Genomic DNA, 26,250 nt, shown 5'->3' with positions numbered 1-26,250 from the left:
CAATGTTCTAAATAAATTAAGGTGTGACCAGAGACCAGAGAGTTCTGTTAATTAACATCCACCCGACAGCACCCGAGAAAGAAGAGAGAGGATATGTTAATGCATTTTACATGAGAATTCGACACCAAAAGTGAGAATTCGACCTCATGCATCTGTAAACGTGTAGAACGGCTTTTTAGACGCGTAGGATGTAAAATGTTAAACAACAGCTCCTGATTTCAGAGTGACCAAAGCAAAAAAATCAACAAATAAAAAAAACCCGAAAAATCGCCGGCGTGAAATTTTTTTTGCAATATTGCTGGAAAGAAAAACTCTAAGAAATCGCCTGAAGTTAATGCTAAACTATCAAAAGCCTTTGTAAATATAAGCCAAAGCTAGTCCAGAAGCGGGGAGAGTTGTCTCCAGTTCCAAACTTGAAGAGCAGTTTTCATACGCGGACCCGGACCGGACTCGCGGTGTGTGTATAACAAAATGGCGTCCTCGCAAGTCTCAAACAAATCGGGCTCCGGCTGGCCGCGCCGCGGAAGCCAAGGCCAGGCGGACGCCGTCAACAGCAACAACAATGGCACGCAAAAGTATGCCAACCAGGCGCTGACCATCAATCGCACCATCAACCTGTGAGTTACATCGGGAATCCTGAAATGAGCCCCCTTTGATAATAATGCATCATTTGGCAGATACCCGCTGACCAACTACACATTCGGAACCAAGGAGCCGCTCTTCGAGAAGGATCCGTCGGTGCCATCGCGCTTTCAGCGGATGCGAGAAGAGTTCGATAGAATTGGGATGCGCCGGTCCGTGGAGGGAGTACTGCTGGTCCACGAGCACGGGCTGCCCCATGTCCTGCTCCTGCAACTGGGCACCACATTCTTCAAGCTGCCGGGCGGCGAGCTTAATGCCGGAGAGGACGAGGTCGAGGGTCTGAAGCGATTGCTGTCCGAGGTGAGCTGTGAACACATGAATATAATGAATATCATGAATGTCACGAATGTTAGCAGTATCAGAATAATAAATACTAAATTCAGGGACTTGATCTTTTTCTGCTCTTCTTTAAAATATGCTATTTTTTGCAGACGCTGGGTCGTCAGGATGGCGTTAAGCAGGAATGGATAGTCGAGGACACCATTGGCAATTGGTGGCGGCCTAACTTTGAGCCACCGCAATATCCATACATTCCGCCGCACATCACCAAGCCGAAGGAGCACAAGCGGCTCTTCCTCGTCCAGCTCCATGAAAAGGGTAAATATCTGCCGACATCTCGCTCGATACGCCCGTACGCGTAGGCATATCCGAGCAACGTATATCAAAGATATCCATTTCTCCATGTTCTTCTTATATATAACCTATAGCTGTTCTTTTGTTTGCCAAAACCGAATACGCTAACAAACCTCATGTCATATCTTTTCAATGCTGTTTAGATACGGACGGGAACGCCAGTTACGATGTACCCTGAGCTGTTCCATTAGCGCCGTGTGTGTCGTATCTACCCAACTCAACTCTCAAGAGTGCAATGCCGTAGCACATCATATTCGAGCAAACAGAAAAGTCTAAGAAACAGAAAGAAACAAACAGATCGATCGCAAGACGGGCGGAACTCTTAGTTAGTTTGATTCTATCGAATTGTAACTTGCAAAGTGTCTCAAATCAAAATTCAAATTGTACTTTTTTGCTCAGAACTGAACTGCGTGTTGGCATATTTTGTTCTTTTTCCGTCCAAACTCAATGATTGTTCTTGTTATTTAATTTTGTAAATATGTCGACATGTCTTGTGAGACTGAGCGCAGCCATGTTATAATCCCCCTACTTACTTACATTATCTCCTAGCTTCTACTCTTACATTTGTCAAGTGATGTTGTGTTGTTCAATCTTAAGATTGTGTATCCACCGGGCAGGCAGTCGAGAGAGCATTGTAACGTTGCTGGCTGCTCTGGTCATGTGCCCAAATCTCGCGTGTTGTGCAGATTTGTGTGCATGCTGCGCCACAGCCAGGTCGCCGATTCCAGTCGCTCCTTAATATAAGCACTCCGTCAATGTAAACACAAAGCAAAATACTCTGTTTATACTCGCCTCTCGCCCATACGTACTTACTTGCTAAATGAACCGCCCACACCATGTATAAGGTTGCTCTTAATGGAAATTATGTTCATAACTGAAACTTATAGCGGGCTTCGCTGGGCCAGCAAAATGACAGATTTGCAGTTTGCGAGTCGCAACGAAGCCCAGTGTAATTAGTCTAACGAATCCAACTATGAATGTAAAACATATAATGCATACAATTTTTTTATATATCATACGGCAGCGAGAGTATTCTGTAAATGTAAATTGTACCAACCGATTGTAATACCCCCTAGATTATACCTTCCGTGACTCTCTATGCTCCATGCTCTCTCAACATACATCAATTCTGTCTCTATCGTTTTCCGTAATCTAGCACTTTTTGCTGTGCCCAAAAATTATAAGCTTGTTGCTGCGCCGCTGTTCGAGCTATACGACAACTCGCAAGGCTATGGACCGATCATCTCATCGCTGCCGCAGGCCCTCTGCAGGTGAGTTGTGACCAAGATATTCCCGAGAATATCAAGCTTATTTTTTATTTTTCTCTCAGGTTCAACTTCATCTACATGTAAACCCAGCCGGAGGGATTGAGATTTCACAGCTGACAATAGTTTTGCAGCACCACCAACGAGATAGCTCCTCTACCCTCTAAAAGATTTCAGTGCACCTCACCAGCTCTCAGCTCTCAGTTCCGTTGATTTCCATTTCATGTGTATGTGTGTGTAAACGTACATAGTTGTATTTGCAGATTAAAAAAGAATGAAAGAGCCAGTAGAATCGACAAAAAAATGATGTTTGTGCTTTAATTCGTATTTATTTTCATCTTTAATGCTATGTTCTATGCATTGCGAGTAGGGTACGTTCTATGGAGGAATGTTGAGTATTGGCTACGAAGATGGATCTGTGCCTATAGCATGTAATCGCTATAGATTTGCTCGAAATATTCGCGTTTGCTGTAATTGGAAGATACACACAGGGGTTTGGATTACATTAAGGATTAAGGGACTGTTCTTGACATTAAATGGCACAAAGCAAAACAATTGGTTTATTAAGTAAATTAGAATATTCAATCAAATTATCTCTGATTAGATTAATTAACTAGTAATTAGTCTACACAAACATTTGCATTGCGCTATTGTTTAGATTAAGGATCGAATCTGGTGAGGCTCTAAAGTTTACGGAGTTGTGCGTGGCTTGGTAACAAATGAACGAATCAACAACAGAAGGTCAGAAGAAGCTCACAACAAAAAAGTTCATAGAGGAACCGTTGTTGGTTTAGGTGTCTTTTGATTAATAAATACGTATTCTTAGTTCCTAGATTAATTAAGTTCATGTTAATTATGCGTACAAAAGATTCGCGAGATTCGCAATTGTTGTGTTATTATTTTTGTGTTGATTTTGTTGTCTTCCCTTTACCACAACTTATTGTGATAAAACTTGAGATCATAGTAGCCCTGATCGGTGAGGCCGCCTCCGCCACCGGAGGACACGGTGGACATGGCATCCGTATTGTCGTGACCCGGCGAGGTGACTGCATCATGGCCCGGCGGACGATTGATCTTGACAACACCGAAATCCTCGCGCTCCATTTGATCGAACTCCATCTTGCTGCTGGGCATGACGGCACCGCCGACACCAAACGAACGATTCTTCATGCCCGTGTGCTGCTTGCTCAGCTGGAAGGCCGGCGGCTTGCGGTTCTCCCCAATGATGCTCTCGGCCACCTCCGGCGAACGCACTGACGGCGGAGTCGGAGTGTGGCTCTTGGGCGGCGGCGATGCGGGCGTGATCACCTCCGGCTCTGGCTCGGGTTCGGGTTCAGTTTCTGCCTCCGGCTCCGGTTCCATTTCAGGCTCTGGGATGTAGCTATTGGCCTCGATCTCGGCCAAGGTCTGCTGCTGCAGTTGGGCGGTAATCTCTGCAAGGTCATGGTTACCCATTCCGCTGTTTGGAAGATTGTTTTAGATTCTTTTGTAAAACTAGTCTTTAAATCGAATAATGACACGCATTTTAAAGTAGAGCTCGGAAATAAGTAATCATAATTATTATATTAATTAAAAGAGTGTCAAACCGATCCTTTGGTTGAATATAAGCAAAGGACACAATGATCTACTAATATTTACAAGCTCTACTTGATGGACTTTGAATTAATCGATTTGTTTTGATTTTATTGCTCGGTAAAAAAAACGAAAATAAGTTACGACAAATAATTAATGTTTGTTAAATGTTAAATGATACATAAAGTATGTTGTAATCACAATTTGTCAGGTATTTTTGTTTTGTTTATTCTTATTTTTTGTGTCTGTGGGATTCCGATTTTTGTGGTGCTTTTCTTGGGGTATTGGTGTTTTTTTTTTGTGGTGTATTGGTGGCATGCGGCAAGTGCAGGTTCTTCTGCTTGTACTTCGTACTGGTACGTGTAAATTCATCGATTGTTTACAATATATAAATTAACTAGGCGAAACAAAATATAAATAAATTGGCTAAAATCAAGACTTTGTACACTGGGTTGTTATTTAAGTTTTGATGCTTTTGATTTCTATCTTCTATCTTTTGTATGTGAGATGCAGGGCCGTGTGTTATTTTCTATTTGATTCTGAAAGATAAAACGAAATAAAAGAAGGAAACGAATGAAACCCAAAATGAAGACGATACACACAGAAATGAAAATAATGTTTAAGGAAATTGGAACACCTGAGGGTGCTGGCCATTTACCTGTTCGATTCTGCACTATTACCGCCGCCGCCTTTGCCACCTTTCGAGGTGCCAGCATGAATTATCTGAAATAGAGCAATTTATTAGGTCATAAAGCAATCTAGAGATAGGATCTTAGCCTATTAGCTTACATATTAATAGCCTTTCTTTCCCCCGTAGGGCCATACAATTCAATGAATTTCTCTATTAATTGCCCAGTTCTTAATATATATATAATATATAAATCCGGGTTACAAAACGCAAGCCATGTTTTTTATGTCACCCTCCCCGAATTGACCAAAAACAGGCACTTGGCACGCAGCCAATACCCTGGTACACTTCTGGGGGGTGGTTAACCTCACCGAGGGTTGGTTGAAAGTAAAAGCCACACATAGCTACTTTTTTATTTACATTTATTTACACCAGAATTGCTACCACTAAATATGTTCGTTCATAAGAAATTTAGGGGTTTAGACATAATTTTTGCCCTCGTTCATTTCGGCCAGGACACATCAAGGATTATAGTTTTAACCCTTGATGTTTGTGTACTTCTGTGTTTCACTTTGTGTAAACCCGTGGGCCGTAAAGATTGTCACCTTCTTAAAAGAATTTGGATCTTGTTGCACTTGAAATTTGTTATAGTCTCACTCGCCACCCGTCAGATCGGTCGTCTGGTCATTACACATCTTCATTTACATTTCATTGTAGGGTCGAGCCGCATCACCGTGCCCCAGCTCCGGGGAGCGCACCAAGTATATGGTGGTCTGGCAGTTGGGGCATGTGGTGCACATCTCGGCATCTTGCGGTGGAGCATTATTACCGGCTGCACCTCCTGTGGGTGCTGCTCCGGCGCCTCCAGGTGCAGCTGCAGCTCCTCCGGATGATGTCGCTGGCGGTGGTGCAGCACCTGCTGCCGGTGATGGCTGTGTGTTCTGTGGGTCGTAGGTATTTTTTTTTTTGGTTAAAGCGTTTGGGGCAGGATCCTCTTATGAAGCTTACATATCCTTGCTGGGGTTGTGGTTGTGTTGGGTATTTATTCGTTATTTGGGCATCTGGTAAGGTTGTCACTGGTTGTTGTTGTTGCTCATAGGCCGGCTGCTGTGGCTGCTGCTGCTGCTGCTGCTGTTGCTGTTGTGGCATCTGCTGCTGATGCTGATGCATGTGCTGATGCTGATGCTGATGGGCATGAGCTCGACCAGTGGGGGTTGGCTCATGGCGCGTTGGCTGACCGGCGGCCGGCTGTTGAGCGTATTGTTGCATCAAATGTTGAGATGAGGGCACGGCGGCCACTGGTGGCACCTGCTGTTGCTGTTCGCCACCAGCTGGAGTCATCTGTTGGTACTGCTGTGGCTGCTGCTGCTGTTGCTGCTGCTGCTGCTGCACTGGCTCTTGGCCAGCGGGTATGCGACCGGGATTCACAGCTGGAACAATGCTTGGCATTGAATCCCTCTCCAAGCCAGAGTTACGCACCCTAGGCGGGCGAGCAAAAGCATTAGCGGCCAGAAAGGAATCATCTACGTCCTGCAAGCCTGAACGACGCTGGAAGGGATTCAGGTTGCGTAAAGAGGGGCCAGTGCGGCTCAAAGCATCCAAAGGACTTCTGAGAGGCTGTGACGAGATGTGGGATCAACATGGAATACCAAAAGCATGTCTGGCAGACAGCTCACGTTATCCTGATTCCGGGATTGACTGGGCGTAATGCTGACCTCGCTGGCCTTGCGTCCTCCTACGGCTGGTCCGCCGGCGCCACCCGCGTGGCGTGACTACAAACCAAGTTGGTCAAAATCTGGAGAAAACTTTTTTTATATTCGACACTACTTACCGCCATGCTCGTCTTGGAAGCATGATAGCCAGCAGCGGCACCAGCGGCTTGTCCGTGGCGTGCCCCGGAGGCATTACCGCGTTTGGGATCCATAAATTAAAATCACTCGAAATTAGTAATCCGCACGACAAAAAGCAAAAGAATCGAAACGAAGGAAAATCTTTTGAACACTCAAAACGTAACGAAACGCGGTCAAGTTATAAAACTATATAAAAGTAAATGTATTTTTTTTGTACACTGGAATGTGGAAATATTTGTTCCGACTGCTATCGAGTATAAATTTGAACTGAGCTCTACACAGGTAGCTACTTGGCGATCTTGACGTTTTGAACTTAAGGCCAACTCTGATTGAGACTGAGTTTCATTTTAAATATGAACTTTTGATATAGTTTTGGTCGTTCGTTGTGCCATAAATTATAATACCACACAAAGGATTTGGGAGAAAGAAACCACAAACCTATAAACCCTTTTAACTATTGTATGTAAGAATACTATTCATTATAATTAACCTACCATAATTTTTCATAAAGTTTAAAGCTAATGAATCGATGAAACCCAAAACCCAGTTAATTCTTCAATTAAGTTAGACGCATTACCTCAGCCATGCTGCAGGTGGGACGCCTGGCCCCATATCGTCCTTGCGGTGAGATTTGTGTTACTTGCTGGAGCAGATTGGGCCCAGCCTGTGCCTGCTGCTGGGAGCCACGTCGCCGATTATCCTCACCCAAGTAGGTAGCCCCAAATAGCTGGGTGTTAGGACTGTTTCATATTGATTGATGGTTGTGTTATCGTTGGTTATCATATCATGGGGTTAGCGCAACATGTGGAGAAAGAGTTATGCATTTAGTTATACTTTGGGATAAGAAAAGCTGATTATAATTAGTATATTATTTAAATGTCCTTAAAAGTAATTTAAATTTAAGCAGAAGGTAATGGTTGGTTATTTTCTAGAAAATATTCAATTTTAAGCATTTATTTGTTTCAGTTTAAAGAAAATATACTTCTTTTAGAAGGAAAAATATGAGATAAATATGGGGATGCCTTAGAAAATTTGCTTATATATTATAAATATCATAGTTTTTAATGCAATTTCAAATGTTTTTAAACCTAACCTATGTCCATGTCCTATTTAATATGTTTATGGTTCTTATGAACTTTTACTCTATATACAATATTTTCACGCTAAAATTTACACAAAAAGGAAAAGAAATTCCTTTGAAACTTAGTAATTTAATAGATCCAGTTAATGTTATATAAAAAGATATTTACCATAAATGTAAGCAATGGTTAAAAAGCAAGTTAACAATCAAAGCAAGCAACAGGCCACCATTAAGCCAAGAAAGTTAATAATAAACGTGGACCGAGTTTTATCGATCAGCGGGCTTCCTTCGGCAAACAAACAAACAAACAAACAAAGTAACAAATCTACAGTCTGGATTCCGATTTGCATACGATATGCAAATGGGGCCCGAAAAGAAATGACCAACTGAGGCCGAAAGTGAAATGTTTCCTGCAGCGCCAACGAAAGCAACAACGCCTTAATTGCCGCGGACTGCGCCAGGTCAGGAAGCCAGGAGGCCAACTGGCAACGCCTCCTTAGCTCCACTTTCCATGCCACTCACTCACCTGTTTGTGATGTGCAGACCATTCCGGTTGTGCTGCGGTGACTGCCCGTTTCCATGGCCATTTGCTGATGGCGCATCGTCAAAGAATCCCTCGAAGAGCACAAAGTTATTGGCCTGCGGTATGGAACGCGTTAGACCATAATGTTTGCCAAGGAAGGCTAGCAGCTTGTCCGAAGGTCTGTCCACCGAGCACTTGATCGGTGTCCATTGCTCCTCGCTGAGCATTGTCTGGAAAAGACGCTTTCCCAGACCAGAGCGCTGGCGGGACTCGTGAACATAAAAGTCCAGAATGGACGGCGCCTGCTGCACTTTCCTAGTCTGTCCAGTTTCATCGAAAAGATAGAGATCTTTTGTTCCAACCTTGAGGAGACCAACTACCGAACCACTGCAATAGGTTTGTTATTAGATTTCTTTACAAGACACTTAAGAATTCCTCCTGTGAGCACAACTTACTTGGGACCCGCCTCACTATCTGCCAGCAGATAGACGGTCTGATTCTCTGACATCCTCAAGCGCTGTCCGGTGGTCACCGGCTTGCTAAGACCCTGCGATGTGGCCGAGAGCTGGCCCAGGCGATCAATGATCTCCGTCATCTTGGAGGTGGCGTCCCTGCACGCAAGTGGATGAGGGGGGTATGTGGATGAGTGATTGGTGTCGGAATTCGTGTGGGTGAGTGTGGAAAGCGTATCGGTTAGGCGAACCGATCCCGGGGGATGCCACTCCGCGTACAGTTTCAATACTCACAAACACTGACGCCGGTCGCCGCGGAAGGTGTGCGGCAGTAGGTTGGACGTAACCTTGATTATCGCCTGCGGGAACAGGGGCCTGATATCGAACCGGAAGTCCACCATTATTAAGCTGCTGCTCCTCCTCGGATATACAATGCGTGCCTGCAATTTCGAATTGAGAAATGCGAATTTAATGGAGCGTTGCGCAAACAATTTCGATTATCTGATTGATGCCAAGAGCTCAGGCATTCAAAGCTTTAGCTTTTGTTTTATTTCTATTTGAATTGTTGTTGTCTATTTTTCTGTGGGAATCACTGCACATGCAATGCGGAGCCAATCACTGTCGTTGCTCAGTCTACGCCTTCGGCAATGATTCAGCAGATGCACATTGCAAAACCCACACGTGTACACTCAAAGAAATTAGATTTAAGATTTAAATATTAAATATTTAATATTATTTTTCTTTGGTTTAATTATTAAACTGTTGGTAGTTATTTTATTTCACTTGAGGAAATAAACAGAGCGTACAACAGAGAGCTGGTTCTTCAGTTATCACATTAGTATTCAAATATATTTCTTAACAAATTAAAGTGGCATCTAAAGAGCCTTCCTATAGAACTATTGTTCTAATACATGAAAGTATAATACATTCTCGAAATATATAAATGATGAGCAGTCTACAAGTACAATAAAGTCTCGGGCTTTAACATTTAAGCGTAATCACAGATCATGCCAAAGAGTGCACCTAAAATTCTCAAGTATGAATTCTGTGACACTTAAATGTTGAAATGTAACGAGATCCTTGGGGATTATATACTATAGGCTGAAGTTCCGAATGTGCTCAGCCCTAATAGTTGAATCTCGATTTTTGTGGAATAAATAAGTCCACTAGAATTTGATTAAGCAAAAACAGTAGCTTAGATAAACTATATATTTAAGAATGTCTTATTAAATGCATGGAATAAGATCCGAGTATCTAAACAATACCACAAACATTCAGACAATTTTTTCCGAGTGTACCTTATTTGGGGGCAAAGCCTCGACTGAATGCATGCATTCGTTTTGCGTTTGTTGCCCCGCGACTCTACCCGGCATTTGACCCAAATCACCGCATTAGACTCGGATTACAATCGAAACTGTTGCGTTCGGAAAAGGGGAATCCCTTTCGACGTATACAGGATATCCCTTCCGTTTTCGGGGGCGTGGCTGTCAGGACGACATGCCAACATAACACTGCTATTGTTCATTTGCCAGAGAGAGAGAGCAACGAACTCAAAGAACTCGAACTTTGAGTCAAAAATAAAAAAAGGCAACGATAAATAAAGGCTTTTGTAATTACATTTGAAGAGGCGGCGCCGGTGGACGGACTGTAAAACTTTTCCCATTGTTGCCCGTTTTGTCAGAGCAAAAGTTAAACAAGTCTCTGGCCAAAGCTATAGCAACAGGAAAGCAATCGTCGGCAAATGACGTGTTTTCATTTCATTTTTACATATCAACAACGTTTACAGATGCGGTCGAAAGAATGATTTTATATCACAATTTAAGAACAAAAAAATAATTTTTTAAGATGGAATTACATTTAAAAAAGGATACTTTAAAAGGTTATTTACATTCTTTTAGTCATTTTTCTCAATAAGAAATCAATGGGGATCCTAAAGCCATTACAGTATGTTACAAGGTGCGGAATAGTTATTATATATATATAATATATTATATATTATTTTATTAGTGTTTTAATGTTCTAACCAAATCTTTGTATATTTTAATTTAAAATGAGTCCAAAATTGGTATGAACCATCAAATAGCAACTCAATTTCCCACTTAAGTCCCTCTTTAATAATTCCTCTATAGTAATTTATCAACTAAATCAAAAAAAATACAAATTTTGACAAGTAAAAGTAGAGATTTCTAGAGAATAATCTTAAATATTCAATCTTAACTATCCTTTATCAATAAAGTTGATAGAAAAACCCCTTTAAACCCACAAAAAATCCCTGCATGTCAACATTTTAAAGCTGTCATGGCTGTCATAAATGTCAAGAATCAGTTAGAGAGTACCTATAATGTCGACCGCGACTGTTAGCACATGCAGGCATGGCCCCCAGCAAAGCGGACATCTACCTTGGTGTTGTTGCTGTTATTGTTATTGCTGCTTATTTTTCCCGTGCACAACCGTTGACGTTGCCATACACAATCAGCCCACTTTGTAACTGTTTATGAACCAACAGCAAGCGATGCAAAACAAAAACACAAGACGACAAAATAACAAAATAAAAAAAAATAAAAAGGAGAACAACAAAGAAAACCACGCACCGCAAAACGGGGGGCAGAGAGAGAGAGAGAGACAGAGTGAGAGCAAAACTGCATGCACTTCTTGGGTGCTCCCCTTTTCTGCTCCCCACTCGTAAATGTGTCAAGTGAGCTTGTGTCTCCCTCTCCCCACACACGTACACTTACATCTCACGTATGAGTGAGCATGTGGAAGAGCGTGAGAGAGTTAATCAGCGGAATTAAAATCGCGTGCAGCCGTAAACAACACCGGGTGATAGAAATGAAAGGGGGATCGTCCATATACCATTTAACGGTTAATCAGCAGAAGCGGCAACAAATAAAAAAGGTTCCTTGGAAACAACTGCTGCTGAGAGCTGGGGAAAAACAAATCAATCGAGAATCGAGAGCTGCAGACTAATGAAAATATTGTCTAATATAGTCTGGCCTGGTGATGAAAATTAATACAGCAATTACGCGGCCTTCAGTCTGGTGCTATGCTATTAAGCCGTGCCTATCAAGTATCAACTATCAGCTGCCTGCTGGCACAAACAATCCCACAAAGTGTCGCGTCATTATGCAAGCTTTTTATATGGAAAGTGGGAGGCAAATAGTTGTGGGCGTGACCCAAAGGGGGCTCAATTACCAGGCCCGGCAGCTGTCAACTGCCTCACTAAATTTCATGTTGATATAAATGGAAATACAGTGGTAGTTCTACAGAAATGGCAATGGATTTGAATTAACCAAAATAAGGTCACCGAAAATGTGCAAAAATAAGTATCATTTATTTTCCAAAAATTTTCAAAATATTTCAAATTAAATCAATGATAAATTTTGATAAATTCCTTTTAATTCATAAATCTGGGCTCGGGTAATATTTTCCCACGAATTGTTGTCTTTAAATTGTACACTTTATTTGTAAATCATAAAAATAGTATTTTACTACAATTTTATTTAGTGAATTTTTGCTGTTCAAAAAATGTTCTTGTTGTAAATTGGAAACCATTATTGCGCCGGCCTTTCAATGGGCATAATAAATAAGCTAGCTTAGGTACTTAGCCATGCGTTTTGGATCAGGTGACGAGCCTACCTCTACACTTTGTGTGTCCTCGGAAAATGAACAAAATGGAAACGGACTTCGTAGGAAATGTATGCAGCAACAAGGTCAATCGATAAATGCAAACCCGAAAGGAACACATCACAACACCCAAAACCCCAAGACGAGTTGCCAAGGCAAGGGAAAACTCAAACTGAAAACGACAGGTGCCGCAGCGGTTGACAGGCGGCGCTGAGGCACAGGTAAAAGGTACCAAATACAGGTGTGGTCGGTCGCGACCGCCATTTCCCTTGCGATGGGCCTCTCCGACTTTTTGGTCGCTCAAGGCAACGACAATTAAAAATAATCAACTGTTTACGGCTTTTGTTTAGTGGAAGTCGTTGGCCGAGGCGCGCTTTAAATATGCATGAGAGAACGTGTTCATGCATGCACATACACGCACCGCTCCGCACGCAATGAATTGTTTATCGTTATCGATAACGCTGGCAATGAAATACTTTTGCGGTCTAGCCGCTGCCTGCTATTTGTTTTCCCCTGTTTACCACAAAACGAACGATCGCGAACGGTCAAAACAACTTGTTATTCTACAACTGCAAAAAAATAACAATAATAAAAAATTGCCATAGCAACTATAGCAACAATAGAGACCGCAAAAAGTGGAATTGCATTCGTGGCTGTAATTGTTGTTTTTGTCGCTTGCATTGCACGCGCCTCATTTTTCTTTAGTATCTAATTTATGGAGAATAAAGAAAACAAACAACTTGAAAAGAGAACAGAAACAGAGAGAGAGGGAGAGAGAGCACCGCTCAGTTCTTCCGAAGATTCTCGCTTTACGTTATAACGTAAGGCGCTGTAACACTAGCATGAAATTGCATCAGAATAGCATCATGACAGTTTAAATTTAAATTCCCGAGTTTTAAAAATACATAGAGCTTACGACAGCACTAATCAGATTCGATTTCGGTTATTTTCCACATGAATGATTAATCAGTAATAATGCAAAAAAGAAAGTATTGAAAATCAAGCAGGGAATCAACCAAACACAAAAAGTACGCTGCGGTACTCAGCTGATAGAAGGAATTTCAAATACAGTTGAGCTTCGAGACAAATTTGAAAATTAAAAAAAAAACAACAAAACATTTACTGTCTTTAGAATTTTAAAAAATTGAGTACATTTTCTTTAATGAATTTTTTCCAATTTTTTTAATAAAAACCAAAAATATGTGCATTACAAGAATATTAAATCAAATTTATGATATATATATACATATATATTTACATATATGCATAAAAAATCCATATTAAGAAGCTTTACTGTAATTCGAATTAAACCAGTCTGATTCCTAGTACCGGGGTCATACAAACAGCACACTTGTTATTTTTTCGGTGATACTGTTTTGGGGTAGTCTTCCGATGTCTGGCCACAAACACCCCGCCCGTAGTTCCCCCTGATTATCGGTCAGTGTTAAATGGTGCCACAACTGATAAGGACGCGGTTGCCTGCCGCTGGAAATTCCAGTTCCAGGCGGTTCTAGTGTCGCGGGTTTAATGACAGCTAAATCATAATTATTCTCATTGTTTATACATATGTATGTTTGTACACTGTGTGATAAGCAGACATTGTGGCATGAAGGCGGCACATGTGGTGGGTGCAAAGGTTCACGTTCTCTCTTTCTCTCCTCAATTGAAACTGATTAAGCCTGAATGAAGAGTAATTTGTGGATAAAAAGCCGCACGGTAGGTGAGTAGCACGGTCGGTGTGACCGACTCTGCATCGATAAGAGGCATGAGAAACCGTTGTAAATGTGCAGGCAGACGGATATCTCACTCTCGCACGCTTGTAATCAACCGATCACAGCTGGTCAGTGTGAGCAAAGTAGCTGTGTGAGAGAGCGAGAGAAAGAGAGACCGAAGCAAGTGCCTTTGTGTGCGTCGCACGTAGTTTTCTTAAAAGGGCGATCGAGCGTTTTCGAGGCACTTGTGAAAAGTTGCTCAACGCGAGCAGTTCGGAAAGCTTAACTAACCAGCTGGAGCTTGCTAAGAAAACCCGTTGTCACCTTATCAGACAGAGACGAAAACAAAAACAAAAAACAGCTGAGCAGCAAGACGCGAAGCGCGTGTGCAAAAAGACGGCAAGAAAAAAGCACAAGAGATACACACACCGAAAAAAGAAGCGTTATTTCGGCAGCGGAAAATTTTGAGGTCCCCCCTGCCGAACACGAAGCGTAAAAGCTTTTACGTCAAACAAACAAAGGTCAAAGTCACCTCCTTCGCAGCCACACACAACGTGTTTGCCGGTCAAGATGAGTGGTTCAGTTCTGAGCATGTCGCGTCCTGCAGCAGCCGCCGCTGGCCATAATCTGCTTACCAAGCAGCTAAATTGCAATGGCAACGGTACCTCGAACGGCGGTGGAGTGGCGGCCAAAACCACCGTGGCCTCGGCCATAATACCGCCTAAACAGCCCCAATTGGCGGCCAAGGTCATCCAACAGTCAAAGATCGTGTGCTTCGATGTGGACTCAACAGTGATTTGCGAGGAAGGCATCGACGAATTGGCCGAGTTCTGCGGCAAGGGAACCGAGGTGGCACGTGTAACAAAAGAGGCGATGGGCGGTGCCATGACCTTCCAGGATGCCCTCAAAATCAGGCTGAACATCATCCGGCCGACGCAGCAGCAAGTTAAGGACTTTATCGAGGAGCGCCCCAGCACACTGAGCAAAAATGTCAAGCGCTTCGTCTCACACCTCAAGGCGGAGGGCAAGCAGGTGTATTTGATCTCCGGTGGCTTTGATTGCCTTATAGCGCCCGTGGCCACCGAACTGGGTATTCCCCTAAACCGCGTCTATGCCAACAAGATGCTGTTTGATTATTTGGGCGCCTACGATAGCTTCGACATTACGCAGCCCACGTCGCGTTCCGGTGGCAAGGCGGAGGCCATTGCCTTGATCAGGCAACAGCATCCGGAGGATTCCCTCATCACCATGATCGGCGATGGAGCCACCGATCTGGAGGCTGTGCCGCCGGCCAATTACTTTATTGGTTTCGGTGGGAATGTGGTGCGACCAGAGGTCTACCGACGGGCCCAGTATTACGTAACGGACTTTGAACAGCTGATGGGGCAGTAATACACACACACACACACACATGCCATGCCATGCCATATACAAAAGGTCAGGAGAGTGGGTGAATTTAGTATTTGAAATCAACGTGTTATAGCTCGTAGTGATGTCCGAAACTGTGCGTGTATGTACTTTAGTATGTAACTAAAATAACAATAAAAAGCGATAGTAAAATTATGGAAAACGTGAACGAAAGCGAACAACAAAGTGGAAATCGCATGAGTCGGCGACTTTTGCGAGAATGTTGTTGTAGGAAATGTTAACAGCTCTGTTAACAGATACAGGGTGTATCCTAAGCAAATGTTACAGTTACAATATCAAGTGTTGAATAATATGCCAATTAAAGTTACATTTAGGTTTAAAATTCCAGTTATGAACAAATAGTTTGGTGGTGAATAGAATAATACACCAAACAAAGTTATATATTTAGAATGTGAAAAATTCCATTTATAAATAAACATTTAAGTGGTAAATAAAATGCAAATATAAAGATCAATTTAAAGTGTTTTTGTGGCTGTAGGAGTTTTTTAAAGCTTTTTGGTGAAATAAAAAAGTTTATAAGATTAAAAGCTTGTTAAAATAAATTTAAAATCAAATATTAACAAAGTGTAAAGCATTCTTTAATAAAAGAAAATATAAAATGTTAGAAAAATGAATAATTTATAATAACTAGCCTGAATATTTAACGTTTTAAGCACTGTTATATTGTTTTTAGAGTCCAAATTTAAAGCAAGGCCACCATTTTTTTAATGGTACATTCATATTTTATAGTCTTAGAAAGGTATCTAGTTTTCAAGCTATTAAGTCTAAACATAGAATGGCTTTACCTCAAACTACTGAAGTCTTTTGAAATCAAAGTAAGCCTATTACGCCTCATAAAACCCACAATTACACGCCCTTTCAAAGCAATTAGACAATTTTGAATAATGGTAAAAGTTGAACGGTTAGCGGGAAAACACAAAGGCCAGGGAAAGTATTCTCATACTTATAGGGGTCATTGAAACCCAGAGAAATGGTTTGGTAGATAAAAATACACCGTAATGCTTTGCGGTAAATTATTTTTTAATTTATAAAAACTAGAACAAGGGTGACAGCACTTATTATATGAGCACGTAAAAGTTTGAGCAGTAATTTTCGGGCTTAATAGAGGAGACATTTAGTGAGCAAGCTAAGAAATCAATGAAACCTTGACAAAACTTGAAGATTAAAAATTCACCATTGACCAAATTCCAAAGACAATAAAATATTTCATTGTTTCTGTCTGGTTGAACATAACCAGCTTGGTTTCCGATTGAAGAGCACAACCATTTAATTGGTGTGGATTTCCTTTCGATTTTAGCACGAAGGTGCCACCAATTGGCGTTTATACCAGATAAACGCCTTCTGTGGCGATTATCAATTGGAGTTAACAGTTGGCCAGCAACAAAAACAAAGCCAAGGCCGTGCGGCGTGGGCGCTATCGTTTTACGGAGCGTTTTATAATCTATGAATGGAACCAGAGCGAGAGGGTACTGGTAGGAGGTACTGCCACCGCGAGGGTCAACGTCATCGTGTTTAATTGGCGGCGGGAAATGCTTTGAGCCAGCTTTTAGGTGGACCATATTAGGCGTGATCCGACTGCCGTTTAAACGGCACATGGGCGTGAATTAAGGCCAGGTTGCAGTCGGACGCAGAATGGGAAGAAGGCGGCAGCCGCCGATGAGATCACCTGGCTAATGAGCGAGGCTTCATATTTGGGATCTCTGAGCCCTGCTGGTCCTAATGATGAGTTTTTAAGAAGTACAGTGGGAATACTTTAATCTACAGGGCTTTGAAATCATAAAATAACGTATAAGACATACCCAAGAAGCTTGTTTTTTAAATAAGATTACGTTTTCTTAGGCCCTACTTCCTTTTCTTATAATTTTCTTATAATAATACTTATTTCTTTATCTTGGTTCCACTGGTAATACCAAACTAATGAGGCATTGATTGAGTCACGAATTCATAGCCATATATTAATGGCCGCTGTTGTGGGTGTAATAAATCACACACTGGCAAAGGCATAAATATGATTATTATTCCTTTTATAACGCCAGGTTCAGCGAACTTTACTTTAGACTTTGTAATTGTGGAATTGTCATGCAAACTTTATAACTTTTTCGTGATATAGTGGTTCTTTAGTAATATAATCTATTCTGAAATCCCTTAGAAACCCATAAACAATCTTGTTACAATGGTTTCTTGCAGAAGTTCTACTGTAAATGCTATCCAAATGACGCATTGACGGGGGAACTGGTTTTAAGCCTAATTGGCATGGCTTGTGATGTCTGTAGGAAACGTTTTTTGGAACCTCTCAAGATAATGATTATTTCTTTGAACATTGTATGCTTAATAGAAATTTTATTCTATCGAATGTGACTTCTCAACTGAATTGTCACTGTAGAAGGCTGAAAAAACACTGATTCGGTCACGATTTTAAAGTCATATCTCTATGACCGCTGCTGTCAGCATTGGTAATGACTTCAGAGCCGTCGTCGCATGACGTAAAGATGTTTCCATACATAAGTATGCATGTATGTATGTCTATATTTATGTGCCCACTGGGCCGCACTTTATAAGCACGAATGCGAAAGCGGTGGGCAGCGGAATGGAAATGGAAATGGCATAAACGTAAACACAGAAAGCCTGACGAGCGCCAAGCATAGACACAAACTTACCGCAACAATAAGGTAACAGCGGAGGGATTCCTGACTTAGCTTGGTGAAAATCTGTCTCACGGATACAATGCGTTCGTTCCAGTTTCCACACAGTTTCCAGATGCACACACTGACTGCTCCTCCGGCTTTTCCTCGCCGCTGTTTTCTGGGTTGCACTTCGCTGACGGATGCTGCGCGTTGCGATGCGGGCGTATCTCGCTCTCTCACTCACTTAAACTCACGTGAATATTGATTTTAGGCAGAAATGTAGTTTCGTCCGGCAAAAAATTAGCTTGTTCGTCTCCTGTGTCTAAATTTCCGTATTTGTTTTGCTCTAACACATAATTCCACGGCTGAATGTATCGCCGCCGCGCTGGGTGTGTATGTATGTATACGCGCGAAAGTCGGGGGGAAATAGACGGATTAAGTCACCGGAGAGCCGTGGCGGCGTGGATATTGCACGAAAGTCGGTTAAAAACTGAGCGGCGGTTGCGGCATCGAGCACAGATTTGCTTTATTTTTGGGGGTTGGACAAGACTTGGGGCCGGACGCGAAGCTTTGGCTTGCCACACATAGCGGTGGCAAATTGTTGATTGCTCTGACAGCGTCATCGATAGGTTAGTGGTGGCACGTGAGTCGCGCGATAGTTACTATCTCGCGCGCTTTATTTTTAAATAAATACATATTAAAAACATTACCTACCATGGTTTGTTAAGGAGATTTTAAACAAAATACTATCACTTGCCAACATACCGCTTTTTCAGCTTCCACATTGTTTATCTCTTCAAACCCCTTTTTTCAAAACAACAGTTCCACCCCTGTGCAGCTATCGATAGACCCTCCGTGTGTGGTCACACTCTCGACAATGCGGTCACACCTTGAGTAATCCGAAATTATACCAATAACAAAGAGGCGCTTGGGGGAAAAAAGGATACCAGCGCGAGAGGACGCCCACTGCTGCCAAACTCACACAGGAACAGAGCACAAATGCCGAAGAATGGTGATGCCGGCAACCGGAGCGGGTCCGGGGCCACCAACGATGGTTGCATCTATCCGGACGACGTCATAATGGGCGTGGGTGTTGCATTCAACGTGCGGTATACTGGCTGCGTTGAAGTAAAAACCTCTATGAAATCGCTGGACTTTGAAACGCGGACGCAGCTGGCGCGGTGAGTAACCATCGTGAGTGAATCCACGACAAGATAATCATGGGCTTCCAACAAAACAGGGAGTGCATCAATCGGGTTTGCGAGGCTGCGGGCCTCAAGTCGGCTGGCAAACGGCGGCTTTGCAGCTTCATATCGGACCGGCCCAGCATGCAGCATGCCGGCACAAACATCATCATTAACGTGTCCAGCCGTGCCCTGTCGCTGTGCAATGTGGAGACTGGCGAGGTGATAGCCAATCACAATATGCCGCGTATTTCGTTCGCATCCGGCGGCGATAACGACACTTTGGACTTTCTGGCTTACATAGCCAAGAACGAGGACGAGTGGCGGGCCTGCTACGTGCTCGAGTGTGCCGGTGGTCAGAGCGAGGATCTGATCGTGACCATTGGCAAGGCCTTTGCATTGAGATTCAACGCTTTGAGCAGACTAAACGATCCTGCTGCCGCCGCCGGGGACTGCAACATCAACCAGAGCTGCAAGGAGAACGTGAAGGAGTACTACAACGACTTGCCCAACAAGTTGCCACCGGATCTGCCGGAGCAACAGCCACAGCAGCAGCTTCCGCTGCATCCTCATGCGCCGCGTGTGGCGCAACTGAATCTTAAAAAGCCGCGCGATCGCCTCAGCAGCAATCTCATCGACCTCAACTCCCCGCCACCCGATCAGACGACCAATAAGTTGGCCCTGGGTCACTTCGATCCCCTCCAGCAGGCCCCAACCCCGCCGAGCTCCACGGTTGCCACAGCAGCCATTTCAGTGCGCGATGTGTTCGACGGACCGCAGTGTCCGCTGACGGCGGAAGTGTGGTTCCATGCGGCCATCTCACGACCCATTGCAGAGCGCCTGTTGCTGCAGGATGGTGACTTTTTGGTACGCGAATCGCAGGGAAAGCGCGGCCAGTATGTGCTGACAGGGCTGGAGGGCAAGACGCCCAAGCATTTGCTGCTCATCGATCCGGAGGGTGTGGTTCGCACCAAGGATCGCATCTTTGACAGCATTAGCCATTTGATCAACTACCATTGGGCGCACGCCCTGCCCATCATTTCGGAGGATTCTGAGCTGGTGTTGCGCAATCCGGTGCGCAGACCTCAAGCGGATCCCGCTTCATCCTGATTACAATGAGCTCTGAGCTCATGAAAGGGCACAATCAATCGTATACCTACACCAACCTTCATATACATAACATATACCATCAGGGAGGTCAAAGGAGTCGATATGGACTTTAAATCTCTCGAAATTCGGTCCAAAAGTATGCTACAAAATGTTACAAAGCCAAAAATGAATCCTTGAATCTATCATTTAATACTTTTTAGAGCCTTTTTAAATAAGTTGCATAACGACTTCTGTGGCACTCCTGTCTATATACTTGTAATCTGTGTACACGCTTAGATTTACATATTATATTGTGCACTCTGTAGAGAATATCTTTTATACATATATATATATCGATCTGTATAGGAAACGAAACACCCATTTATTTATGGAATGAATATATTAAATACATATTTACGTGTATGTATGTGCATTGTCTACCAGTATTTTCCATTCGAATGCGAATAAATAAAAAAAACACATTAAATTGAGAGATTTCAGGGTTTAAGTAAGGGATAATGCAACTGAATGATAAATTTTATGCGGCTTAGTTGAATTTAATGATTAACATTCCAACTAATGGTTTTCTTAAAGATAATTTACCATAGACTGGACATTCAACCTTGAAAAGCTATTTTATCCTTACTTAACTCTCCTTTCTTTTCTTTTCTCTCATCTTCTCAATGAATTGATTAATTTTCTTTAAAAACAATTAATTTCCAATTTAAATACACAATTCCAATTGCACTTCACACAAAAAAGTTGTAATTTATTGTGATTTCATGCAAATCCAGAACATCATCTACGCGCTACGATAGAAAAAACTTAGTTGCGACGACCAAAGTTGTTGGTGTTGGGCTGGGTGAGCTGCAGACCACGAATGTTGTGGAAATCGAGCAGCTTCAACATCTCCTTGGTATCGGCATCAACCTCGATGATGTCCTGCTCCAGAGCGGAGACAGCCGGGACGTAGTTGTCGCGACGCTCACGCTCCTCCTCCTGCAGTTTGATGGAGATGCCACGCACCTGGGAGTGACGCAGACGGCCCATCAAATGGGTGACATAGCTGAAAAGGAGGTAATTATTCTATTAGTTTTCTTTGTTTGAAATATTGGGAGGTATTTTCTATTAATAAATAAAATATAGACATGAGCTAGTGAAAACATTTATAAAGCACCTTGTACCCTATACAAAAGAGGGATTTAGTAAATATTTAACTAAGAATGTATACGGTTTAAGGAAGATAGAAACAAAATTAAGATTTTAAATACATTTTAAGGAGGCAATTTAATAGAATTTCAAAGAACCGACTGGCTTTCTGCGTTACATAAATTGAATTTCGAAGCTCGTACATGGGATTAACTACATTAAAGCAATAATTTAATACTGTCACTTATGCTTTGCAGATGATTTTATCTATTACTCCTACAAAAATGTATAATTCTTGCTATTTCCTATTGAAAACCAACATAAACTCACCCGGCAATCTTGTTGCGCAGGGGCTTGGTGGGGATGATGGCCACCTCCTCGCAGATGCGCTTGTTGGTGTGGAAGTCCAACGTCAGGCGAGTGTAGTACTTCTCAATGATGACCTTAGCGGCCTTCTTCACCGTCTTGGTTCGCACGCGACCCTATATTTGCGATAAATAAACAAATTGGTTAATCACTGATCAGGCTTTCATTTGGCGGGTCTTTAACCGCCCTCAACAATTTCAATTTCACTATTTTCACGTAGTATATTGTCAGGCTGACAATATTTCCGAGTATTTTTTAAGATTGCAAAGAATTTTCACAAATTTTTTAGGTTTAAACCGGCAACAACAGCTGCACTGAGAATAAATTCCCAAACCTTTACTTGTTTTCAAAGTTTTTGTTTAGCAAACAAGTGTTTCTTTTCAGTTAAATCCGTTTATCTTGTAGGTTTTTATAGGAAGCACAGCTGAGGTTGCCGCACATAAATAATTTTTTTCGGGCGTCACATATCTCTTCGCACGTGGGGTGCGCTAATTTTTCAGTCGTTTTTCAGGTTATTTTCCCGTTTTCGGAGAGATTTTCACACATATTTTGTTGGAACCCACCATTCTGTAGCTTGATGAATATGTTTACACAGCTAAAATGAGAAATTGGCAATTATTTTAGGGCTAAAACGTGGGGAACAAAAATTTGTGCACGTACCTCGCCGGAAACACGAAAAGGAAAAGGTGTGACCAGAGTGGGTTTTTCGAAAATATATCAAATAATCGATATATCGATATGCAAATAGTGAAATTTTTTATCGTGTTATTTATCTAGCTCATAGATAAATGATTGATTGAATGATACATTGAATACCATTAACCGTACATCTTGCAATGTATAAAGCCTAATTATCAATTCAATCATATTTCCATAGCAGTGCACTAAACTAGTTATCGATACATCGATATCTGGTATCAAATTTAATGTTTTCAAATAAGAATATGTAATCGATATTTAAAAATGATTTGACAGCCCTAATCAATGCTGCCATTTAAAACCCGATAGCCTTTCAATAACACAACATTTTTGTATCGTTTCCGTTACGTCCACTTTTTCCACCACTAGATGCATTTGTTTTTGTAGTTGCATTGTGTTGTTATGAGCAACCGAGAAATCAATCAATAATGTCCAATTCCCATCGATTTGTGCCGCGGAAAGGATGCAAAAATCGGGCTCCGAAGAGGCAGGCGCCGCTGGCCAGCCAGAGGAGCCACCACCAGCCGCCAGTCAAGCAGCGACAACGCAGAAATCGATTGAGTCAGGCGGCGGCGGCAGTGGCGCCGAGTTTCAAATCAGTTTGAACGAGTTTCTGGAGTTTCTAAAGCTCTCCTGTCATGTCAACGATATGATAGCAAAGGCTGACATGGGAAAGCCACAACACACCAGGGAGCCAGTGCCGCCGATGGAGGGCGGTGCTGGTGCTGGGGCCACAGCCAAGCGAAATTCCAAAAAAGAAGACTTCGACTTTGATCTGTTGGCGGACTACCCGCTGGTCAACGCGCTGCTGGGACTGCGACGCCCGTCCCGCCGCTCCAGCAGTCGCACAGACGACACTCGCTCCTCCGCTACTGCCGCCGCCGCCGCCTCCCTGCTGCCGGAGTCGAAAACCAGCTTGTTGCGTTCGGGGCACAGCCATACCAATTCGCGCTCTCGTCCGGAGTCCACGTACCGCGGCCTGCATCCCAAGCTGGGCGAGCAACTGGATTCGGTGATCAACGAGGGCGTCCTGGACTCTGTTCTATCCTTTATATGTCCTGTTCCCATACCACCGCCACTCCAGAGTGGCAAGAATAAGCCGAACAAGGCGCCGGCACAGCAGCTCCTGCCTGGGCCCACTCCCATGCCCACATCATCTGCTCCCATTCAGCCGGCTGCTCCTGGCAACTCGAAGTCCATGATGGAGCTAGGCCATTCGCATGGAGGACTGCCAGCACCTTCAGCTTCGGTTCCTTGCCTGCACCAGGCTCAGGGCGCAGGCGGAGACTCGGTGCACCAGGATCAGATTACCAATAGCATGGTGCGTGCTATGGTCAAGGAACCGATACCCAAACCGGGGGCCACAAATGGCGGCAGAAGGAAGTCCCTGTTGCTGGTGAAGGACAGCAAGCATGCCAGGCAGGAGAAAAAGGAGTAAGTACATGCATCTGGGAGTCCTAAAACTAGGATCTATCTCTCTTATTCCTATATATTTTATATTTAACAGACCCGAGGTGGTTATCCACGTCTGCGACGAGGTGAAGAACACCTCCAAAGACTTCACCTGTCCGCAGCATTTGCTGGTAACCAAAATGGGTTACTTTGCGGACGTGACAGCTGGCCAGAGGCTGGAGGAGATGGATATATCCGTGCACTGTGACATTCTCATCTTCGACTGGCTTATGAAGTGGATCAAACACAGTGCCCAGAGCCAAGATCTGCCAGTGTCCGGCCAGAGCAGCGGTCCCCAGTTGGATGGCAATAATGTGGTGCCCATCTTGGTATCGGCCAGTTTCCTGCAGATGGAGCCATTGCTGCTCGAGTGTCTGGCCTTCTGTCATGCCCATCTCAGCGAAGTGGTGCGCACCTCGACGAATCTATCGTGTTTGAACGATGCCCTGGTCACCCGGCTGGCGGCCATGTTCACCAATCTGGAACTGGAGATGGTAAGGGACAAAAAGGAGCGGGTGACACCGCGCCTATGGACGAAACTAATACAATCGCTCTGCGAACCGGATCCGGAGGCACTGCGTGGACATTTCTATAGCATGTCCGGCTTGTTTCGATGCTCGCGTTGCTTCAACTGTGTGACCAACACGATGAAGTCCTACGTAAGCTGTGTGCCCAGCAACATTCGGCTCAACCGTTGGGGCCAGCTAATGAGTTACCATGTACGGGACACCAATTGGGATCTCAATGCCTACATTGTGCAGCTCTTCAAGGAGCTCAAGTCATGGCGGAAGGTGTACTGGAAGCTCTGGGGTCACTGCCATTATCTCTACTGCTGCACTTGCGAGGCCCACTTTCCGGTTTATCAGATGCACTGGTGCCGCTTCCATCCGGAGTCGCCGAACTTCCTGGGTCCCGTTGGCGCTGCCGGACCAGCTGGACGTTATTCCTGCTGCGGCCAGCAAGCCTTTCGCTATGAAACCCTGCCAGGGCCAAATGTTTGTATTAAATGAGGATTTGTTTTAATTCTCTTTTAGTTTCAAATGCTTTTTTCCTCCATTTTCAAGGGCTGCCAGTTCCGGGAGCACAGTGTCCTTGTGGAGACCGATCGTGAGCGTGCCATTTTGGCCATTGCCCAGTTGGTGGGCGAGAACTATGCCCTGTGTGAGCTGCCGCCGCTTAGGATCCAGGAGCTGGCAGCTGCTGGTGAGATCAGTCCCAGCTGGCAGGGCATTTCCCTGACGCCGCAGAGGTGCCGCCAAGGCCTCCTGCCGCAACTCTGCATGGACAGTGTCCTAAAACGAGGTAAGTGTAAGTCCAACCATGAGAATTTTGTATTTAATCTGCTCCCAAGTGACCAATCATCGGGTGAGCCGTCGGATGAGGGGATCGCGCTATCAATTGGACACCAGCACCGACTCTGAGACGACATCCACCAGCGAGGAGGATGCCCGATGCCAGCGTCCACGAATGCGCAATGTACGCGATGACGATGAGGATTATAGCTCCAGCAGCGATGGGTGCGAGTCGGAGCACCGTGCGCCGCCACCGCGGAAGACGCGTGGCAAGAAGTCACGAAAGCGGTAAGGTCGGGAAATTCAAAACTAAAGATTCCTTCTATATCCTTCTATCCTAGTCCCACCGATGTATCGGGTCGCTTTTGGTCCGGTGAGCTCTCGGCCCGCAGCAATCAGGATCATCAGCGCGACTTTGAGGAGAAGATCATGAAACAGGTGGCCAGTTATGTGACCAAAAAGACCGGTACGGATCAGTGTTTGGTGCAGAATGCCCAGCCACTGGGCGGTGTCTATGTGCGCCTGGAGTCCGAGTGGAAGGAGATGCTTAAGCAGCGCCACAATAGTCATCACAACATTGGCGGGTCTAGTGCCGTTGCCGGGATGGGCTCAATGCCCCAAAACAGCAGCACCTGCTTGGGCCCATCGGCCATTACAGCGGGTGGATCTACCGTTTCGGTCATGTCCAAGCAAAAGCACAAGTAGAAATTTATGTAGACCAGATATTTAGTGAAATTTTTAGCGCAAATTATAAAATAACAGAAAATATACAACATCAAAATGTCTAGCAAAAATATATAAAAATTATAATCCAATTTAAAAATTAGCAAAATATAAAAAAATATATATAGTCATCCCTTAAATAAAAATGTAGTTGTTAACTTTGAAAAATCGATATTTTAAAATTCGATACATTAAAGAACTACGATATTTTCGATATGATATTAAACTCTGTATGATTTTCGATGTTGATCTTTAAATGAAA

General features: G+C 43.5%; 7 protein-coding genes across 9 annotated transcripts; 4 read left to right on the top strand and 3 right to left on the bottom strand.

Annotated features, from left to right (window-relative positions):
- The first annotated feature begins 108 nt into the window (after positions 1-108).
- Cpsf5 (cleavage and polyadenylation specificity factor subunit 5) lies at positions 109-3,425 on the top strand. 2 transcript variants are annotated; one of them, XM_020961228.2, is made up of 5 exons: positions 109-617; positions 678-942; positions 1,074-1,239; positions 2,432-2,546; positions 2,606-3,425. In XM_020961228.2, exons 1-5 carry the CDS (start codon positions 472-474, stop codon positions 2,625-2,627), a joined length of 714 nt encoding a protein of 237 aa, XP_020816887.1. In that variant the 5' UTR covers positions 109-471; the 3' UTR covers positions 2,628-3,425. The 2 variants fall into 2 exon arrangements, with proteins under 2 accessions (XP_020816887.1, XP_020816888.1); XM_020961229.2 differs by lacking the exon at positions 2,606-3,425 and having other exon boundaries at positions 115-617; positions 1,419-2,522.
- On the bottom strand, positions 2,850-18,647 carry Atat (alpha-tubulin acetylase). Of its 2 annotated transcripts, XM_020961222.2 has the most exons (7): positions 18,068-18,647; positions 8,941-9,086; positions 8,650-8,805; positions 8,198-8,581; positions 7,168-7,330; positions 4,771-4,835; positions 2,850-3,999 (listed from the first exon to the last, which is right to left on the bottom strand). In XM_020961222.2, exons 2-7 carry the CDS (start codon positions 9,045-9,047, stop codon positions 3,468-3,470), a joined length of 1,407 nt encoding a protein of 468 aa, XP_020816881.2. In that variant the 5' UTR covers positions 9,048-9,086; positions 18,068-18,647; the 3' UTR covers positions 2,850-3,467. The 2 variants fall into 2 exon arrangements, 1 of the variants encoding a protein (XP_020816881.2); XR_015271829.1 differs by lacking the exons at positions 2,850-3,999; positions 4,771-4,835 and adding an exon at positions 6,961-7,037 and having other exon boundaries at positions 7,085-7,330.
- Positions 4,203-6,920, bottom strand: LOC110190631 (uncharacterized). The gene is made up of 5 exons (XM_020961225.2): positions 6,572-6,920; positions 6,417-6,512; positions 5,749-6,357; positions 4,771-5,681; positions 4,203-4,651 (listed from the first exon to the last, which is right to left on the bottom strand). Exons 1-4 carry the CDS (start codon positions 6,662-6,664, stop codon positions 5,442-5,444), a joined length of 1,038 nt encoding a protein of 345 aa, XP_020816884.2. The 5' UTR covers positions 6,665-6,920; the 3' UTR covers positions 4,203-4,651; positions 4,771-5,441.
- aay (phosphoserine phosphatase) lies at positions 14,226-15,864 on the top strand. The gene has a single exon (XM_020961227.2). The coding sequence runs from the start codon at positions 14,553-14,555 to the stop codon at positions 15,372-15,374; it is 822 nt and encodes a 273-aa protein (XP_020816886.2). The 5' UTR covers positions 14,226-14,552; the 3' UTR covers positions 15,375-15,864.
- On the top strand, positions 18,554-20,800 carry Shc (SHC-adaptor protein). Its single transcript, XM_020961224.2, has 3 exons — positions 18,554-18,663; positions 18,857-19,215; positions 19,275-20,800. The coding sequence occupies exons 2-3, from the start codon at positions 19,034-19,036 to the stop codon at positions 20,326-20,328; spliced, it is 1,236 nt and encodes a 411-aa protein (XP_020816883.1). The 5' UTR covers positions 18,554-18,663; positions 18,857-19,033; the 3' UTR covers positions 20,329-20,800.
- Positions 20,801-21,043: 243 nt separating this feature from the next.
- RpS17 (ribosomal protein S17) lies at positions 21,044-22,508 on the bottom strand. Its single transcript, XM_020961230.2, has 4 exons — positions 22,483-22,508; positions 22,386-22,417; positions 21,787-21,938; positions 21,044-21,373 (listed from the first exon to the last, which is right to left on the bottom strand). Exons 2-4 carry the CDS (start codon positions 22,386-22,388, stop codon positions 21,133-21,135), a joined length of 396 nt encoding a protein of 131 aa, XP_020816889.1. The 5' UTR covers positions 22,389-22,417; positions 22,483-22,508; the 3' UTR covers positions 21,044-21,132.
- A 317-nt stretch (positions 22,509-22,825) lies between these two features.
- On the top strand, positions 22,826-26,156 carry LOC110190524 (uncharacterized). Its single transcript, XM_020961061.2, has 5 exons — positions 22,826-23,955; positions 24,029-24,968; positions 25,038-25,275; positions 25,325-25,553; positions 25,607-26,156. The coding sequence occupies exons 1-5, from the start codon at positions 22,985-22,987 to the stop codon at positions 25,968-25,970; spliced, it is 2,742 nt and encodes a 913-aa protein (XP_020816720.2). The 5' UTR covers positions 22,826-22,984; the 3' UTR covers positions 25,971-26,156.
- The last annotated feature ends 94 nt before the right edge of the window (positions 26,157-26,250 follow it).

The sequence above is a fragment of the Drosophila serrata genome, unplaced genomic scaffold (genome assembly GCF_035046125.1).
Source record: "Drosophila serrata isolate PLE 108 unplaced genomic scaffold, ASM3504612v1 contig_272, whole genome shotgun sequence".
Lineage (NCBI taxonomy): Eukaryota > Metazoa > Arthropoda > Insecta > Diptera > Drosophilidae > Drosophila > Drosophila serrata.
Note: the sequence above shows the minus strand (reverse complement) of the source record. Positions and strands in the feature narration are given on the sequence as shown.